This window comes from Balearica regulorum, chromosome 12 (genome assembly GCF_011004875.1).
Source record: "Balearica regulorum gibbericeps isolate bBalReg1 chromosome 12, bBalReg1.pri, whole genome shotgun sequence".
Classification (NCBI taxonomy): Eukaryota; Metazoa; Chordata; class Aves; order Gruiformes; family Gruidae; genus Balearica; species Balearica regulorum.
The window spans coordinates 7,682,183-7,703,407 of record NC_046195.1 but is presented as its reverse complement, the minus strand read 5'-3'; the positions used below and the strand labels follow the sequence as shown (position 1 = coordinate 7,703,407).

Below are 21,225 nucleotides of genomic sequence, written 5' to 3'. Positions count from 1 at the left end.
ATAGAAAAAGAAATCTTTTAAACTTCACTTAGACTTTTAATTACTTAAATAATGTATTTTTAATGTGGTAACTAATTTACTTTGAATTTTTAATTGAATGTCTCCAAAATCCTCTGGTAGTGATGTGAAGCCGTATTTGCAGAGCCTATAATGACACCTCCATATTGCTTACATGATCCTCATGATGGAGTAGCCTGAAGGGAAGACAATCGATAACCATGTGCAGAGTTGGTGGACCTACGCACATGTTTAATTATACAGCACTACTACTTTGGACTTTTATTGGCTTGTTTTCTGTGTTCAGCCATGAGTATTAACATATTTCTGTGGTTGGCATCCCCATAATTACTCTCAATAACTACACAGTTCTGTTGGTTAAGTATTTGAGAGGAAAGAAGCAGGCAAATGCAAGAATAAAGACAGAAAAAATAATGAGCACTGGGAAGTTTGACTGAACCACTCACTGAGCTGAAGAAATTCAAATAAACATTTTTATAGATTTTGGAGTGTTCACTCCACCTCTGACTCCAGCAGACAGAGGTGTTCTTTTCATAGGAGAGAGTTTGCTCTTTTGTGTTGCAGAAAACAGCAGCCTGAAGGACTGTGTAGGTGTTCTGACATTTCAGTCATGACGTTTGTTGCATTTGTGAAGAGAGAGACACACAGTTGATTTTCATCAATATATTCCTCTCAGCCAAGTTCATGGTTTCTCAGTACCTTTGTCAGTGATTCTTTACAGGCATTAAAAAGAAGTGGGGACCATATGGATATTTAGGGAAAGTTCAAAATGAAGACCCTGTAAAAGAGGACTCTCAAACCTGTCCCTCAGAGGATGTAGAGTAAGGAATAACTAGAATTTCTGTAATGCTGATTCATCCTCTCTTCCTGATTTAAGGTAGTTTTGTAATACTTCTGTGTCAAGAGCTGCAGAGGTGTTTGGCAGGATAAGCAATGTATTTGGTACTATACCCTTCTTGAGGGAACTTTTTAATTGCCATGGTGATGTCAGTGCTCTATCCTAGATTGAACAGAGACCCCAATACATTGAGGATAATGGATTGTGTTACGTATCACAGGGATTTGAAAGATGGAGATAAGATAGTATAGTTAGACTGTCTGGGAAGAGTAATGGCACTTTGCTAACTGGTCCTCTGAAGCTAGCTTTAACTATGTCCATTTGTAGTAGACAGAGCTATTCCTCATGGTTGTGTCCTAGTCAGATGCTTCTATCTCCATGGTTCTGGTGTTCCTCAAAGGTTCTGCAGTTTCAGCATGTGAATTGATGCTAAAACATGGACAACATGCCCTGGTCAGGTGTGGAAATTTCTGTTGCTGTTATCCACAAAAACAGAAGAATGCCAGCAGCAGGCTGGTGCTGGAGCTGTGTGCTCTGATCACACAAAGGGAGAGGAAGAGACAACTTTGTGTTCAACTCCTTGTTCTCCCATAACTTTCTCTTGTCTCCTTGAAGACATCACCTGCTTTCCTTTCAGTTTAGTTTGCTAAATATATATGCTATAATAGCATTTCCATATGACTTCTGAACATTTTTAGGAGAAAGGCTTAATAAAAAGTCAAATATGACTTAAGGTTGATCAGCAAGACTGAAAAGAGAGTCAAATCCTTTGATACAATGCTGTCCTGGCATTACATCCAGGTGTAACAATCTGACCTTTCAACTTCTATGTTTTGCAGCTAACCTGCAGGCAAATAAATCAAGTTCAAAAGCTTTGATTCCCTCTAGTTTTAACACTAAGGAGTGGGGCTATGGGGGCTCTATTATTCCCTCTTAGCCTGTGGAATGCTTGGTAGTTCCCAGATCCCAACATGCATTTGGAACTACCAAATCTGCCTATCTGTGTCAGACTGACAATGCTAATCAGCACCTAGAGCCAGTATTTAACAGTAATTCACGGTTCAATCCTCTCAATGGGAGTCTGCCATGGAATACAATGGAATCAAGTTCTTTGTAAATAAAACAACAGAACACAGTTATTACTTTGCACGCTTGCAGTAAGTGTAACTGCACTTTAAGCTCTATGCTGTATTTAATAATTGAACTGACTGAAACCTACAACAGTGAATCATGGGAATTCATACGATAACTTGAAAAAATGCAACCTCCCCCTCTTGCTCTTCAAAAGAATATTTTTCCACACCAGTTGTGAAGTATGTTATTAGCTATGCTGTACTCTGCTCATTTCATACACCTGATCCCTGCTTGTCTTTGCAAAGATGAATGTGTTCAAATCTAAACACAATCTCTTGTTAACAATGATGTACTGAAAAAAAAAAAGAAAAAATACTGCTATTACAATTATGTCCCCATGGTAACAGAAATGGTACATCATGAGGCTCTTACACATATTTATAATCTCCGCTTCTTTTCTGTGAAACTCAGTGAAAATACATCTCAAGCCCATTGCTAGGACAAAACCCTATTGCAGTCAATGGCAAGCACGACTGTTAGACTTTGTCAGAGTATATATGGAAGAGAAACTCATTCCCACATTTTAATAAGCCTCCTCACGCAAATGCTCTGCCCAGAGTTAAGATGGCTCTTCTATGCTCTTTCTCCAGCAGCTCTTCTGCTGTGTAAGATTTGTATCCACCTGGGAAGTCCCGTGTATGTTGTGAGCAAACTCTGCCTATCTTTTAAAGCAAGATAAAGTAGGTGGGGAGAGAGCAAATGCTTCTTGCAAAGGCACATGAGAGTAGTTGGTGTGGAGAAACCACTGGAGTTTTTCAGACTTGGAAAATATAGCACACACGGTACAACTAGGAAAAAACAACAACCAAACAACCCCCCTCAGAATTTCACTTGAATTAAGTTAAGCAAAGCAATCAGACTCCTCCTCTCGCACTCCAAACTCAACCTTAACCCAGGTAAAATTCAAATTACATTTTTCTAATTTTTATTTAAAAGGCCAAAAATGAGCATCTACTCCTATCCCAGCAGCACAGAATGCATTTTAGCATTTTAACTCTAGAAACCTTTAAAACTATCACAGAATTTTAGCTATTAGCAGAAGCATGCTTGTCTGTTGTATTCAGGTTTACTTCCTCACTCTTTTGTCTCCTTGTGCACCTGAAGAGTGCATGGGAAAGGTGAACTCCAGGCTTCAATACCCATGCAGAACACAGACCTGAAAATCTCCGTATTTTTTTAGACTTACACATAGGTCAAGGTCTACAGTCACTAAGTCTGAGTTGTAACTGTGGGTAAGCTCATAGCAAACCTTGTATTAAATATGTGCGGGCTCAAGTGTTAACACAGAACAAAACTGTAGCTGGTCTAGTGCTCAGGACATCTCTCCACCACTCACACCAGGAGATTTCCTTTCCTCCTCTCCCATTCCCTTCCTCCCAGCTGCTGGATGCCATTTCTCACCAGCGTTACCCAGTGACTTGCAGACCATCCTATTGTGGTTTCCACTACATGAAACCACGAGCTCACCGTAATGGGCTTCAGCATGGCTAAAGCCTGTGCCTCTGCATACCCTGTCCCAGGAGCCCTCTGCACCCAACAGCAGATGCCTGTTTCCATTTGTGGTAACCCTCTGCGTTATTTCTGCTCTGTTCCTCAGCAGGAACTGTCTTTTCTGCTTGTCCTTGTTACCACATAAAAACATCTGGAACTAATGTCAGCAGATGTGGCAGTCTAAGCTGCTACACGTTGAGCTGTATAGCTGTGTGCAAAGACTGTACTGCTAAGGATATTTATAGCAGTGCTGAAATCTGTAATGCTATATAATAGTTTTGTAGCAGTGCTGTAAATATTCATTTGGCGCTGTTGCGTTGTTATTTGTAGCTAGGCACCGTTTTCCTTGTGTTTAATTTGCTGAAAATAATGTGCTTATAAGTTAGAAGGAAGATTTACAAAGTAATTTTTTTTAAAAACATTTGTTGATTTTCTACTAATTTAATCACACTTATAACAATTCATTACCCCCCCCCCCCAAAAGATAATAAGTAGTTTGAACAATTTCACGTGTTCCTGATGGGACTCACTTACAAACTGTCGAGACAGGAAAATGCTCTACAAATACTAAGTATCATACGCTGTAAGAGTAATACCCAAAAGTTAGACCCAGTACAGCGTAGCTGTACAGCTGGCTAGCTTCAAGTAGTGCTGGCACTGTTTTACTCCACAGCCCGGTTAATAAAGAAAATGACATTACACATATATATGTAGGCCAGCCTGGATGTGTGCATTTCAAAGGAAGATGACATAAGTACGTATTGCTTTGAAATAAATCTTCCATATCTTGAACTTTAAACATTACACTCTGATTAAGTAAACATTTACAAAGATAGGTGATGTTTTGAAGGTGAAAAGCTGCACAGAATTGAAGCAATAGCAAGATGAGGTCTTGGCTGTCACAGAGTGCTGTCTGCTAAAGAGAGGAAGCTGAAGTTGGAATGTTTGGTTTATCCAGCATTATTTCTAGTAAGTGTGGCCCACTCCTTAATTTGTACAGGAGAGAGTTCTAGTAAATATGGCCAGACAGAGGAATCACTGAATGTAGGCCATGGTTCTGAAACAAAACAAGAATAAATAAACAGAATGAGAGTGCAGACTCAAACCTTAATCCCACCTGTCTCATGCAGGAAACATCACTGGATTAACAGTGGCCCTCTCCTACAAATATTTATAAATTTGTTTATAAAATTGGGCCAATATATACACCAGTCATTAGCCCAAACACTTTGCATTGGATGATTCAGCTCTTTCACAAATACTCTTCAGCTGCATTCTCCTTCGCAGCTGTACATTCTAGCATAGGTTCTTGTTTGGCTCTGCTGCACCCTTCAGCAGATGATGTGAAAAGGCTGATTTTTTAATTCAAATAGAAACCAAAGGAACTGTCACTGCATCTGGGATTGGCACTGCCACTCTGTCCTTCAAGATTATGGAGAGTGCTTAGGACAGCAGGTTGTGTTGGGAATATGCCACAGATTTGCCCTGCATTGTTCCTGTCTAGAGATTTAGGGTACTTCAATAAACTTTACTCACTGTATCACAAATGAAAGTGGGCGCTAGGGGTGGGAATGAGGAAAGGGTCTCCTTACAGGGAAACTCTGTCTGTTTCCCATATAACTTCAAGTATTTCAGTTAGTCCCAGAATAGCCATTTATTGCTTTGCTCCTCTTTGAATTTACAGTCCAAAGTCAGCCTTCTTAAAAAATAAAAACGGATACTGGCAGCAATCTGTGCCAGTCTGTGTTATCTCCAGCAACAAAACTCTGCTTTCCTCAGTCAGGAGCAATTCCACAGAGCAGTTCTCTATTTCACAAAAACCTTCAGCACATACAGTATGAAGAGCAATTCATATGCCATCCATCACAAATCTAATAAACCTAAGAGATCAATAGAAAAGAAGTTTTCTTTTCAAATTTCCCTTTAATTAACTACTCACATTTTGGGTTGCCTTAAGAATTTAATTCTTTGATTAAAAAAAGCTAGAAGAAATTAAATCAAAAAGCACACAAGGTAAGGAAGACATTTTCAGGCTGGATTTCAGAGATATAACTGCAAAACTCACCACAATGCTACTGGAGATATTTAGCTAAAGCCCGAGCACGGCTGCAATACCTGATCCCTAAAGGTTTGAAAGAGCGAGAGAGAGTCTGAGCTGGAAGGTGAGAAAGTCACAGAGTAACATATCATCCTAGCAGTCAAGGTGCCCCAGGGCTGAATTTGGCTTTGAAGCAGAATGTGGAAAAGAAGAAAGGGTGATGTCCTAAATGCCTTCAGCTTTCACTAAGGTCACTAGCAGCATGGAGTGGCTGAGTATGAAATAATGAAGACCAACTTTCAGGAGGTTTTTAGCACCAACTGAATCAGGGCAAGTTAGCAGCTGATGTAAAGGGAGCTGGCCTAAGGCAAGCACAAGCCCAAGGCCACGTCATGCAGAATTGGCACACCGTGCTGACTGGGCTGTGTAGTAAACCACATAATCTTGAACTGTGTTTAAAGAATTTGCAATGGTTGCTATAATTTTGAAGGAGTGTTGCTTCCCAGCAGCATGCTGTACCACTACAAGATTAAGTCATAGATGTTAGAGCTCTCTTTTTATATAAAAAAACCTCACTGATATGGCAAAAGCCAGAACACCAAATATCAGTGCATGTTTAAGTTTGAAGTGGTCTCAAGGAAAATGCACTGAAACAATGAAAATTTGTATTTTCCACTTCTGACTTTTTATTGAATTATTTTGCACTTTTGGCATCTATTTTCAAGAAATCAGAAACATTCTGTAGCCTGTTCCTGGTGTTGAGCCTCACATGCTGGATCCTGTATGATTATTATCATTATTACTATTAAATTGATAAAGCCTGTTTATACAGCATTTTCTGCATAATTGTAAATATGTGCTGTAAGCTGAGTCAAAAACATTTTACTATGATAAAAAGGTATATTGCTGACTACTGGAGAAGTGAAGAGTAGTTGCACTAACCTGTTCCTTTTCTGGTGAAAGGGAAGTCAGGTAGGGAAGAAGCATCAGGAGTTCAAATCTCTTTGATCTCACAAATCCTGTACACTGCCTTTTTCTTCATCTTTATGTTGCCTAAAACCCCCTGGTTTACATTGCTAAATCCCCATGCAGCTTTTTATTCCTATGCAAAACCCCCAAACATTCTTTAATTCCATCCCAATTTGCATTTTAATTAATCTTGCATTTTGCAGGTGCAATGTAGGTGGTGCCTTAGGCTTCAGGGGTAACAAATGTGCACCCATTATGGGGCAGCCTGACTCTGCACCATCTACTACATTGTTCAAGATCAAGACTTGCTGCAGCTACAGCCCCCACCCATGGATGACTAAGGGTAGTCCTTGGCAAGCAGCTGCAGTTTTCATTTCAGCATCCTTGCAGAAGCTTCAGGTTGGCTTTTTTTAGGTAACTTTTTAGGTAACTTTGTTACCTAATTTAGGTAACAAAATTCAATTTTGCCTGCACCACTAAGAAGCCTTGAGCCACCTTTAATGCAAAAGTTTAGCATTAACTTTGGCACATGAGGTGAGAATAATTGCAATAGTTGCCCATGTTGACTTAGTGTTACAAAGCATGTGAGGTCACTATGGTGTTTCCTGATGGGTTCCAGGTGGGTGAAGCTGGAGACCGCATGCTACTCTGGCCTTTCCTGGAGGTTAGCCACACAGGGTGCTGGTGTGCACGAGCACAATGTGCAGGAATGGAGGAGTCCAGCCCCTTCTCTACTCCCCATAAGTTTTGAGGAGCTCAGATTCATCATGTCACTATGGCTGCCTAAAGTATGGCTGTAGCATCAATCTTTTGTCAACTGGCCATTTTATGACTGCATAACTCGCCCTCCAGCACGTTCTCTCAGTACTAATCCTATAAGAATTCAGGCTTTTTCACTTTATATAGTTTAGTGACCTCAGTACATGACTCTAAAAAGGAAGAGGAAGAAAACCCCAAGCTGTGTGAAGCAAAAATTAAACATAACAGCATTTTAAATTATGTGGGGAAAAAAGTCATTAGGTGCTAGTAATTTGACATTGTGGATCAGATGTTAAGGATGTGTAATGAGCAAGTGCTGAGACAATGAGATAAGAGCTAATGAATTGATTAACCTGCTGGTTTCAGTAGGATGACATTCAAGCAAATAAAAATGAAAATCTATATAGAGAGTGCCTTACATGTCTCTCGCTGGCTGCCAGCCCATTTTTAACTTCAGACTACAATTATTAACTTCAGTCTTGTTACAAGGTACTGATCAGGAACCTAGCATTATTGCTATAACAAGGGATGTGTTAAAATGTTTCTGCAAACTCTTTTATTAAGGTTCATGGTAATTGAAGCCCGCTTCAAAGAGACATTACTTTTTCTGTAAGTTAGGTGAGATTCAACCAAGTAAAAATAAAGAATCTGGATTTGAAGTGCAAGAATTACAGCTAATAGATTTTAGTCAAGACATCCCTTTATACAAGTCTTCTGGGAAGTATGTGTTTCTTGCTAGGTGCTGCATGTCACTGTCTGCATGCCAGTCTGTAGGCATGCAGGCTTATGTTACTTCTTTTTCCGCTTGCTTTTTGTTGCATAGCTTTTCTAGTGTGGATACTAGATGTGCTGACATCCCTTTCAAAATCAGCAGATAATGTTCCTTACAAAGTCTGTAATGTCCAGGCTAATGCCCTTCACAAAGCATCATCAAATTTTCATCTCTTTTATATATTCTGTTGAACATAGGGTAAGAGAAGGATAATGTGAGAATCTGATACTGTGTTTTCAAAGGTGGGTGAAGACAGTCTGATAGACTTTTTAAATTGAAAAGACAGACAAAACCAGAGATGGGAACTGGAAGAATGGAGACAGTGCAATTCCTTTCAAAAACTTGCAGAAATTGTTACCTGTACCTTCAAAAGTGAATGAAGGACCACTCAAGTCTTCCTGATGTCAGCTACTTTCCCTTCATTAACTACACTGCCATAAAATACTATGATAAGCAGTCCAGTAGCAATTTGCCATCTGCCCTCACAGATCATGACTACAGTCAGGAATCAAGTAGAGCAAAGTAGCCTCCCATCCACCTCCCACTGCATGAATGGAACCTAGCTCTTCATTAGCTGTGCTACTTGGCCAGTACTATCTGAAGAGCAAGTAACATAAAATAGCTGATATAAGAAAAAAACCACACCAATCCAAACTACAACATGATGTAGTTTCTGGTCTCATTCGTGGACTAATTTTCCCAGTATCTCAGAATATACAGTGAAGTCCTTTTTCTTTGCCTCTTTATAGTAGAAGAGGTTTGGAATAGGAACTGCCTTGCTTTTGTGTTCAACACTTTTTCTGTAAGTGTTTACAAAATATTGCAAAGTGACAAAAACTGATGAAGTTCTACAAAGCATTTCAAGCCCACCCATCATATTATGGGGAAATACTGCATAACTCTGATGAAAAACCAGTTTTAATGTAGTTTGCTGTAATACTTTTCAAACAGCGTCCAAAAAAACTCCCCTAGCCGGGACAAACCCTGCAGGATGTCTCCTGCCCCACCTTACATCAGCTCCTTTTGGGATCATGGAGAGGGACAAACCCTCTAAAATCAGAATCTTTCCTCTAGTGATGGGTGAGTCAATCCAATAATGACTAAAATGTTGGAAGCCATTTACTCCAACAAATGCTATAAAAAAAAATTGCTATAAACCAAGTCTCAGCATGCAACAATGTTTTTATAGGTGAGGAGTAATGATGGGATTTATGATTCAAACACTGATGGAACCTTAAATATAGTGATCCAAGTGGGAGTTATTTTGTTCAAATATACTCTTTCAGGCTCTAAACGCTTAAAATAACAGAAAGAAACTCCAGGAAAACAGCATGGTACATCTTCACTTAGGGCTTGTCTTCACTGCACAAGTTACTTCTGAGTTATTACTCTCAGGATACCCTCTTTGAGCAAGGTTTGAGTGAAAGATCACATTTCAGAATAACTCTTGGCTTTCAGAATACGTCTGCAGAGTCTCCTGCAGGCAAACTTGCGATGGCTCTGCCATGTGCCCAGCTGCCTGGCAATGTGGCCGGCAGCTGAATCATTCTTCCAGCAGCACAGCTGGATTAAAAGTCTACAGTCCCTCTCAGCTCTGCTAGTTTGACTGCTCAGTGATGGTGCTCTAGCCTGGTTCCGAGAGGTGTGCTGGTTGATAGTAGAGCTCCTTTCTGGTACTCCTAAAATAGCTCATCTGACTACGCTGTGGGCTCAGGGCTTCAAAATAAATCCCCACTGCATATCATTAGCTTAAGCATCAGTGGCACTCCAGCTTTAGTAAAATCTTTTCCTGCTACTGAAAAGGGAATTTTTGAAACATCACTAATGTAAGGCTGGGGCCATTCATGTGTGGAAAGAGATCACACTGGGAATAAAATGTGAGTTTAACTCAGAATTTAACCATGCAGGAGTACATGCCATTCAGCTAATAGTCCTGAAACAAGCTTCCCACAATATAATGGATTCTGAATTGCTCTGTACCTTTGAGTAGCCAGCCACGCCTGTGCAAAGCAACACTACTGTCTGCCCTGCAGAGAAACCACACCGCAGTGGTGCTTTCAGCTTTGCTCAAGTACAATAGATGGAACATTGCATTATAGGAACTTGTCACATTCATCTGGGACAGCACACAGAGCTTTGAGAAAATGGTATCAGAATTCTAACAGTGTTATCATCGGTGGTATTGACATCTGACCTAAAAATGGCTATGATGAATAGAAACATATACAGGTTTTACATGTCCTTAATTTGCAACACTTGTCAATATACTTCAGTTCATGGTGATATGAATGATCTCTTAAGGACTGTTTCTTCATTCATGAATTAAAGATCCCATGCAAACTAGTTTTGTTGTGCTCGAACACTATAAGCAGGTTTTTGAGAGAGGCACTAAATTCATGTTTGTACGGCTAGAGAATAACAGCTGCTATTGCAAATTAATTACTGCTTTGCCTGGCTGACATCTTCAGCAATGCCTTCAGCATGCTAATTCAATGCAGCTTAATAATGTGTTCCTGAAACCAATGGGTTAACGAGACCTGTTTCCCCAGAATGCCATTTAAATGAGTTGTTCACTTGAGATAGTTTTCAAAAAGTAAGGTTAACGGAGGTAATTAAGCAGAAAATAGAAAGGAAAACTGCTGAATCACTAGCTGTAGTCTGTACTTCCTTATATTTTTTATTTTACTTGTAATTTTTAAGGAAGATACAAATGGGCATTTGAGAGCAGACTTTATTCATGCACAATACCCATCTTTACTTAAAATCTTGTTATTTGTCTGTGTGTTGTGATTATACATGACCTAGTAACATTGGCATACATTTACTGATGCTGCTCCTCAAAAGGCTTCACTTGCTTTAAAAATACCATTGTCTCTTGCACTGTATTTGATTTTACGTGCTGTGTAACCTTTTATTATTGTGCTGCTCCAAAATGGCTTCAGTTAAAGGTCTCTCAGGACTTTTGTTCAGTTATAAGTCCACCAAACAACAGCAAAAGAGTAAAGAGTATTGACCTTTAGTAAAGAGTATTATCAAAAAAAGAAACCTTTTTTAAAATGAAATGTAATTAAACTTTTTTTTTTTTGCCATTATTGGGCATTTAGGAGCAACATTTAAGTTCAAGAGTGACAGACTTAAGTTCAGAAGTCTAGATGTATGAGCAACTCTGATGGTTGCTGCTGTACAGGTGACAGAAACTTGCTATGACACCTCCTTAGACTGTAAGTGAAACTTTGGTGTTGGGACAGAGATTGTGTGTTCAGTTTGGAGAATGTGTGATACTGAGTATATATATAGTATATTCCATTAGATTCACACAATCCAGGTGGATACTGATACAGTACCTCTACAGAAATAAGGTCACCAATGTTTTCCTGTGTCTGAGGAGTGAAGAATTAAACTCTTTAATTAACTGCAGCATTAAGATGCCTACTGTGTTACCTGAATTTACATCAAATAGTCACAGGAGGCAAGGGGAAAGGCCTTCAAATTGGACTTGTTCCCGGCAGAAGAATAATGTTCTGCCTTGACAACAGTTTTGTAGTTTAGATGATGCAACACTTTTTGTATAGTTCCACCAATATCAGTGGTGCTACGTGCCTGTTAAGAAGCCACTCAATATGGCCTCAACACACATCATCTGAGCTTAGTTACACTTTCTTTGTTCAATATTTTTTCTATTACCTGCATATGTCTGGTGTGTAAAGTTAATTATTGAGAAGGCTGCTCCTAACAGAGGGGAAACAGGCAACCCCTATTGTAATCTGCTTTGCCTTTTGAGATTCTTGATTAAAGAATGAGCCCCAGGGAAGAGTCTGGCAGAAGGATACCCTCAGGAAACAGTCTGATTGACTGTGGTAATATGAAATACATTAAAAAGTACCTGTGAAAACTTCAGTTGCAGTAAGGTCGAGGCAATGATTCCCTTTGCTTAAAAGGTACCTTAGTACAACTGGCTATTTCATAAGAGTCAAAGATATTTACCAGTATTGTTTTAACTGTTTGGTACTAAGCTGTGGGGTTTTTTTTTGTCTTCTTCCTCCCCTTCTCCTTCCTCTCAGGATGAAAAGAATCAAGTATTAACAACAAACATCTGGCTACAAATGGTGAGTTTTGAAACCAAGTATGGTTTTTTCCCCCTTTGGTCTTTGAGTTTAATCTGGTGAGGGTGTTGAATTTTAGGAAAATTTAAGCTTTTGTTCTGTATTTTGCTGCATAGTGGACAAAGCTAAGCCAAATGGAAAACTGTAAAGCTGAGATTTAGGTCTTGATGTTGTGTCAGGTATTTCTGAAAACTTTTAAGAATTTGAGTCACTACATCTTACTAACTCATTGTAGTTGATTTATCACCCTAAACTCTTGATACCGGTGTCCTATGAGTCCCAGGTAGAGTAACTGTAGGTGCAAGTGCCTTGTCACCCATTTCAACAAATCCATTATGTTGTGGTAAATCATTTGATTGTGAGAGAGAACTATACATGCAAGAAATGCATTTCATCTCTAATAGCTGTCCTGATCAGCACTCTGAAAATCACCAGATGGTACCTCTGATACAGGGGGAAAATTATTCCAAAGAGGTACATTATTTCCTGAGAGCTGCTGCCACTGTCTGAATGCCACTGAATGTCTCTGCCATCCTACTTGCTTTGCTGTCTATCTCCTCAAGAAACTGCAAGAGGATTTTAATTAAAATAGCCATGCTGTTCCCATGTTGTTCAAAATGTTGTTGTTTAAACATAGGCTGTCATCAGAAGTTAACTGTGAACATGAGAGGTTTTTTATGTCACTGTATCTCAGTTACACGACTAAAACAGGTATTGGAACATCAGGGCAGTTTCATAATGTTCACCTGGGAACAGAATACTTTGTCCTGGTTTCCCAGTTTGTTTTGCCCACATAGGGTATTCAAACAGTAGCTTTATTTTACCTTTTGTTGAAATGTTTAGTTGCTACAGTTGTCACAGAATTTCATGTCCCCTCTTATTACTTAACCATACCTACTGCCCTCACTAGATAGCAGAGCAGAGAACTTTGCCCCCATTAACTCACGGCAGGCATTGCTGGGCAGTAGTAAGTTTCACTCACTTTTTAATAAATGGGACCTATAATAGAATATTCAAGAACTTTGTGAGAATATTTTGAATTTCTTTTCTCTGTAAGGTTAACTAGTGAGAGAGCTGCTCCTAAGCAAAGGAGCCTACACAGATTTATTGTGACTTGGTTATTTTTTTCATTAGTTTAATACTAAGACTTAGAATTAATAAGATGCTTCTTACCATGCTGACTACTGTAGGCTCCTAATGCTTCCACAAAACATTTCTACCATAAGTGTGTGCTTTACAAAGATGGGGTGATATGGGGAGCTTTCTCCCTACTATAGCAGCTAGGATGAGAATTTGCCATTAGTTTAATTTCCATCTGTATTACAGAAACTGAACTGTTTGGGTTAAGTAAAATTTACAGATGAGTTTTATTACTCAAAAGAAGCATGCTGCTTCCACAGAAACTTTACACCTTTCCGTTTCTTTAATGAGCTTATTCAGTTTAAATGTATTCTTTTTATTTTATTGTAACATTTTTTATAAAGCACCTCTCTTACATTGTGGTGGGCCTTAGGAAACAAATGAAAGACTATTTTGATGACCTGCAAAGCATAGCATGGCTATTCCATTTATTCACAAAGAAAAGTTGACATGGAAGAAGCATTTAGCTTATGTTATTTTACAGGCTTGTTGCACAGTAAGATTGAAACTGTCAAATATAATATGTTTTTGGCTTTGACGTACAATGACAACAGTTGCTATGATTTCTTACCAGGAAAACAGATGACAATTCATACCCAAGAAGCTATCATTTATTTTCTTTCTCTTTTATCCCACAGCATCCTCATCCTTTTCAAGCTTGGGTTTTTTTTTTCCCCTAAGGAAATTCCTGATTCTTTTATATATATTGTATTTCTTTTTATTTATTCACTTTAGCACATACTGTATGTGGAGCACGTTAAGACCACCTGATTACCACAAAAATGTAGGCACTCTTCATGGCCTGTGTACACATTAAAAAAAAAAAAGAAAAATAAATGTGTTTGTGTATTAACTGTCTATTTACGGTATACTAGACAGATTCAAAGCATGCTTAAGGCAAACATATGTCATTTTATTATGCTAAATAGTCTGAAGTATGTTTTTGCCTAAATTTCCTTCTCCACTCCCTTTCTTGATATGTGTGTGTGTGTAGTCAAAGATATATTTTACCTAATCATCACTGAAATACTTAAATATAAAAACTAACCTGGGAGAAAGGGGAACATAAATCGAGTATTTATATGTGCAGACTCTTTGATCCTGACCACTATCTCCATGGCAATACTTTTCAGTATCAAAATCTTAAACTTCATCTAAGTTACAGCAGGAGCCTTGCCTAGTCACACAGATTAATACTAGCCCAAGTACCCTGAGCTGTTTGCTGTTTTAATCCGCATCAAACGTACTTCAGCTGCAGTGGAGATTGTAGCTCTAAAGTTGAAGCTGAGGCAGCTCGTGTCCAGCTGGATAGCTGGATGGGTAAGCACATTGCACACATGGCTAACCAGCAACCAGACAATCTGCTTAACATTATCTCTAATACAGACTTTAATATTAAGCTTTCTATCACCCTTTGACTGTCTTTACATCATTCGGTGTCATGTTATGCTACATTGTATTGGCCATGATAACTCCAAAGAGAAGTTAGAATAAGAAATTATTGGATATATTAATATAAATTATTGTAATGCAGTTCAGATGGAAACGAATAGGAGACCCTGCTGCACACAACCAAGCTGGTGAGCAGCGAGACTTGCAGCAGCTGCCTGCAGCCTGCCAGCCCCAGCCCCGCAACCGCTACTCAGAAAGCGACCTGTTCTGTCAGCTCCTGAGAGTGAGCCGCCCAAGGCCAACAAAGCCCACAGGTTAAAATGCCTCAAAACCACACATCCTATTTGTTTACAGTGCTGGACTTCATGAAAAATAGAGGTATCACGAGGATCTTGGTATTTCTACATTCAGGAAAGATGAAGTGGTAAAAAATACAGTGACATTTGTCTATTGGGAAGTTTGTGTAAAACAATTTACTGTAAAAATTGATGTAAAATTTCTGAAAAAAACATGAGAAGCAGTTGATTAGCTTATAGAAGCTGTGTATAGATAAGCAAGAGCAATACACACAGTTTAATTAGAGAAGTGCGAATGGAGCAGGCAGTGAAAAGAAAAAACTATGAACAAAGCCAATCACCTATTCTGATTTAAGATGTCTGTTAAAAAACTACTATCTGTAAAGCAAAAGGAAAAAGCAATGCACAACTCAGATCATTTGTCCAGGTGACAAGGCACTACAAATTCATAGTAAAAACTGAATGAGATAAATACGGAAGCACCAGCCAAGAAATTGTATAGTAAAAGCTTTACAAAAGATGTGCAATGAATGCTATTAGAGGTGTTTCATGCAGCAAAACGGTCATTTACAAACACCATTCAGGAGGTACAGGAATGAATTGTAATACCTGCAGCATGAGGCTGACTGGGGACTTGTTTGGTGCATCAAAGTGAAACTTGCCTGTGACAGTAATGCAAGGAATTATATAGAACAATTTGATGTGAATACCCCATGAGAATGATCAATAACATTACCTCCACAATACCCACTGGAAATTTTTTCTGACCTTAATGTCTGCCAAAGATTTTGACAAGGGCGACTAGATTGTTGAAGAGATAAGTATTGTACATTTATTCATCCATTTCAAAGTGTACATTTAAAAGACTAATATTTGGCATTGCAACAGCACTGTAAATCTGGAGAAGTTTTCACTGTAAGTTATGCAATGCCTACAGCTATGTGAAATTAATGTAAATAACATGATATGGGGAGGGAGAGAGGCACAGTATAATGAAGCATAGAAATTATAAGAAAAAATAAATGTTGTGAAATGAAATTAATTTCTTATTTATACCTTTTGCACGCAACAGTAACCACCCTTGTGTCATCTGGTTAGCAAGGGGTAAAGTTCAACCTCAGTTTCAGGAAAATACAGTAGCTCATGGTAGTGTTTCTTAGGGAGGTAACCAGCTTGCTAGGTCTGCCACGGCACTCAGCTGCCTGCAGTGTGGGGCAATGCTTTTGTTTATGACCAGACATTTCAATGACTATTTGGGATTTAGCAACGCTAAACACAGATCAAACCCCTGCTGGTTTGACTGCGACGGAGTCTCTGCCTATACTGGCAGTCAAGGACCAGCTGAGAGGAGCACAGCTAGCCCCTAGGGCAAATGCCTCCCGTGCAGGGAGTGCCAGCCAGGAAGGAAGCTTGTGGGACAGTGCAATGCTGCTGAGCATCTGCCCCCAAGGCTGCCTAACTTCAGGCCGCAGGAGCGGCTAAGACCTTCTATGTTAGTGTTAACCGTTCTGCCATTTCAGGTGTTCTCCCTGACAGCGGTGACTGTTGGCTGCTCTACCTCATGTCTATAATCAAATTATGACAACCTGAGCATTTCCAATAATAGAAAACAAAGTTGTCTATGAAGATAAACATAATTGAAGTTAATGTATGAATTGTAAAAGAAAATCTGTTGTATCCCAAAATGGCACCTGAGACAGCATGAACAATAAAATACAAGCACTCCAAATCTTCTTTTATAGGCTGTTATGTGCACTGCAGTGTGAATTGAAAATGAGATTTTTCTGCTTTTCATTGAGCTCTAGGTGGCCTAATTCACCCTTTCCAAACATTTCACTGCCTGAAGTATCTCTTTACCAAGAGAACACCTATTGTTTCAGGCTACCCAGTCCCTAGAGAACTACAGTAAACCAGTGGATGAGATGACCTAACTTACTTTTTGTGTGTATGTCTTAGTATTGGACAGATCATTATCTACAGTGGAACGTGTCTGAATATCCAGGAGTGAAGAATGTCCGTTTTCCTGATGGACTGATTTGGAAGCCAGATATTCTTCTCTATAACAGGTAGACGCACTTTTTTCATGTGGGGAAGGAGAGAAGATCATAGAATTAGAGAATCACAGAATAGCCCAGGTTGGAAGGGACCTTGAAAGATCAACTGGTCCAACCTTTCGTGGGAAAGGGGGCCTAGATGAGATTATCTAGCACCCTGTCAAATTGCAAAGATAAGGCAAGGCAAATGATATAATCATCTCATCAAAATGCCTAGGTTTTGAAATACTTTTCCAAAACGTTTTTGGAATACTGGAAAATACCAGTTTCCTGTTTACACAACAGAAGGTCATATTTGCAAATATTTTGTAAATGACATCCTCTCTACCACCAATTCTAGTTAGGTTTTGTGAGATGATTAGAAAACTAAGTTTTCCCGGCAGTGTTTAATGGCACAGGTAGTGACAATTTCCTCTTAAATTATTTGTTTGGTTTAAATTTACTTGTGAACTCAAATCTGACTTTTGACTGCTTGTCTAGTTTTAGTCTGGGTTTCACTAGAGGCAGGATAGGTAAATGCCAGTAAGTATGTTTGCATTTTCCCATGTCCAGTTTTGGTGTCACTCTCTCTTCATATTTGCTGCTTTCCTCACCAAACTATCTGAGCTGGGCTTATTTCAAGGCCAGACAGATTGCCATCAATCCACTGCAGAACCTTTGGCTGACATTGAGAAATTCTTTGGCTCCACTGTTGTATGGTAGTTTGCATTGTGGAATTTCTTTAGTTTAAAAAGATAAAAAAGCACTGAGAGCTGTCTGCTCTTTAACAACTTGCCTTTTTCTGCAGTTGTTGTGGGCCTGTGTGCTGTTCCCCAGGCACTGGAAAGACCTTACATCTGCTTTGTACATGTTGCACTGGCTCTTTTGTGGTAGCCAGGGTACATTGTTATTTTTTTGCCCGTGCAGATGACATGAAGCTTTTGTCTTCCTGATGGCTTTTTTTCCTCTGTTTCTCTGCCATACATCTACTAAGAAGACAACCCTGCTGTGTTTATCAACCCGATTCCCCATCCCCACTTGAGGAGGTGCTTTTTATTGCAATAAAACTTAGAGAATAGCTGTACCCAATATGTCAGCTGCAGTTATCCTCCCTTTTGCCATTTGATGATCACCTTTATGATCAATGTCACTGTCACAGGTGTTGTTGAGTTGTAGTGATGTGATAACAGCACCCAGTGACAGCATTTGTCAGCCACTTAGTACTCTCTAGGGCCTACACTACTGCTTTGCTTACAGCATGCCACAGTATTCTCTCAAAGGTACAATTAATACTAAATGATTTGAGGTCATCTCCACTGGAGTTCACCATACTTACAGTATCTCCCTGTCAAGATTACTTCTTGTTTCTGGTTTGAGCATGGCAATTAGAGCTTCAGTTATCCATACACAAGCCTAAAAAAACCTTTCAAATGCTCTGTACACAAAATGGAGCAGCATGCAACCTGGACAGGTATTTTTGCAACTTTAATCTTGCTTAATGTATTTTTCAATACAAATTTGTTCTTTTGAGCATTTATTCCTAGCTACCTTGATTCCATAAATGACAATGTTCTTGGGAGAATCCGATGAATTACACATTCATTTCTGTTCTGCTGAATAACACGGTGTGTATGCCATGAAATTGGTACTCTACAACAGCAGTTTAGAGGTTTCCAAAAGAATGAATTACGACAATATTCTACCTCACATATATCACATATCTGAGAGAGACTTTCAGTGTGTCTGAGGATTTATACTTCAATATTTAAGTATATCCAAAATGAAAGGGTATTTTTTTTAGAAATTAGTAATATTAATGCATACATGCTAACTGTAAATGAAGCACACTATAGAATGAGAAGGGTAACTAAATAACCTGAAAAACTGAAAACACAAGTTTTCTGTTAATATAGGATTTTGAATCTTGGGATTGTTAACTATGGCATGGTCATGAAGTTATTATTCTACAGTGTTTCTATTTCGAACACATATGTAATCCAAAATCTTATTCAGAGTTTAAAGATATTTAAAACAAATTCTTATTCCTGTATGAAATTGCATTGGGAATGTTATCATGTTGTCTTATAGTGACATGCTATTTTGAGATAAATGCTTTCAATTTCTATATACTTTACTAGGGACATGCATCTGCAGTTACAAAGAAATTAATGGACTATAAATTCATTTTTCATTTTAATGAATACATGTTTCACTATGTCTCGAGTCCTTATGCATCTTGCTCCGGCCTAGCACAGAGAAACTTGTGGCAGCTGTATTAAATTTTACAACTAGTCTATTGTGAAGAGAGCAGGGCCAGTTCATCTGTAGTTTTTCTGAGGGAAGAAAATCTTGGCCTATGTACAAATACCAGGATTGACTGTGTTAGTGTCATGTATGGCTCTCTTCTACTTTGTTAGTTTTACCAGACTTACTAAAAGTGCTCATTTCTGGTGGTATTATTTTCCAAATGGCCACACAGTGCTCAGTACTTTGTAGAATAACAAAAATTCTGGTAGTTATGTCTCATTTTAACAATTTCATTTTTCCAGTTTTATGAACCTGAGATTCTCCAGATAGGTACCAGTGGGATTATATCTGCTAGGTACAGCTTTGTCATCTCAATGTACTGCAGTCAATATCTGCTTTCAAGTGGTTATACCCTGAAGAAGAAATGAAGCAGAAATGGTTTTCTATCATTAGATTTGACTGCAAAGTCTCATCAAGCAAAGGCTTAGCTACTTGGTGCATTCCCAATTGAAGCACTGCATTTCAAAAAACAATTAGAAGCACAGTGTAGAAAAACACATATGCTCCTTTGTCAGAAAAAAGAATTTCATATTTGAGTCAGAGAACCTCTTGAAATTTTTTTAAGAATGTGTCTTAAGAAAGGCAAAGTTACATGGCAATGAAACCTAGATTCCTTGATCACTTGTGTCCTTTTGGAAATTTTATTTTTGCCAATTACCAGAAACAGCAGCAAGGTCTTAGAAGCAACACTCTGGTGCTTAACTGCCCTCTGCTCAAGAGGAAGGGAACAGAATCTAGCCTAGGAGGCTAAGAATTTTATTTCCAATCATTATGAAAATTACAAGATACTAAACTACTAATAGGCAAAGAGACATCAGAGACTTGTCACGTTCAAGTCACCCTAGAGACAATGCAGGTTCTTAGATCAAGGAAGGCACTGACTGTAGCGAGAAGCCAGACCCTGAGGCTCGTGCGACCTCCTTTGCCCTGCCCCAGAGCAGCTGGCATCGTATTTGCCTTGTGTGCCAACCCATCCCCACAAGGTGACTGTTTGGAAACTACAAACAACACAACAAAGTACAGTAGCCTGTGTCTCATTTTGCTTATCCCCTGCACAAATGAAAGCCTGAGAAAGGAGCCTATGCCTATAATCAGGGCCAACAGCCATCAGTCGTGAACTCAACACAGCAGTTGCTAGTACCTCCCCAGTACATTCTGTGCAAGTTAATCTAGGCACCAGTTTCAATAACTATAACAATTTCTTGAATACCTAGGTCCCAAACTTTAAAGGACGGATAGGTCAGAATCTATAATAGCTTAGAACAAAAACCTGTAGTAGTAAATGGGAACCATGACATCGGGCACAACCTGTATGAGTATATATCCATTGCAATGCTAAGTCATCTAATCATCTTTCATACAGTGATTTAAGTCAGCAAACTCACTAAACTTTTCATGGGAAAGAGTCTTTTTTTCATCATCTAGAAGTTCTTAAAATTTTAATGCCTAGTAAATTCCTGGGTCATAGTGTCAGATGTAGTTGAGATACTCCCTGGCAGTAGCTGCCAATTCATAATTTGAAGCACTCTCCGAGTAACATTATGATTCTCTTCTAGAGGCTTGTAATAGTGGCACACCAGGGCAGTCCTGGCCAGCACCACTACACTGACACCTCTAACAAGGTTTCTTTTTTCTGCTGAACCCAGGTTGTGGGTTCTGAAGTAGATAATGAAGGCTGGAGCTGCATTAAACAGTCTTATGTATGACATGTAGTAATAATGTTCACCCCTGCAAAAGGGCAGGATGAGACACTGGAGTATCCATCTCCTCAGTATTCAATAGCTTCTGTTAATGTAGACGGGAAGAGAACAGATTTCCCTGTACAGTTTCTTGAGAAGTTTTTTGAAAGTGCTTACTTGCCAAATGAAAATCAATAGATCCAAGGCACTGTAATGAACGTAGTGGGATAGGTGAGCACTGAGAATGAGGTGGTTC

General features: G+C 39.0%; 1 protein-coding gene across 3 annotated transcripts in view; it reads left to right on the top strand.

Moving 5' to 3' along the window:
• The window catches only part of CHRFAM7A (CHRNA7 (exons 5-10) and FAM7A (exons A-E) fusion), a 41,996-nt gene that overhangs the window by 11,948 nt on the left and 8,823 nt on the right, over positions 1-21,225 (top strand). For 2 of the 3 annotated variants that reach the window (XM_075764290.1, XM_075764288.1), the window contains exons 3-4: positions 12,081-12,125; positions 16,907-17,016. In XM_075764290.1, the coding sequence (XP_075620405.1) occupies positions 12,081-12,125; positions 16,907-17,016 (155 nt within the window). The remainder of the gene's footprint in view (positions 1-12,080; positions 12,126-16,906; positions 17,017-21,225) is intronic. The other variant, XM_075764289.1, reaches the window with a different exon arrangement.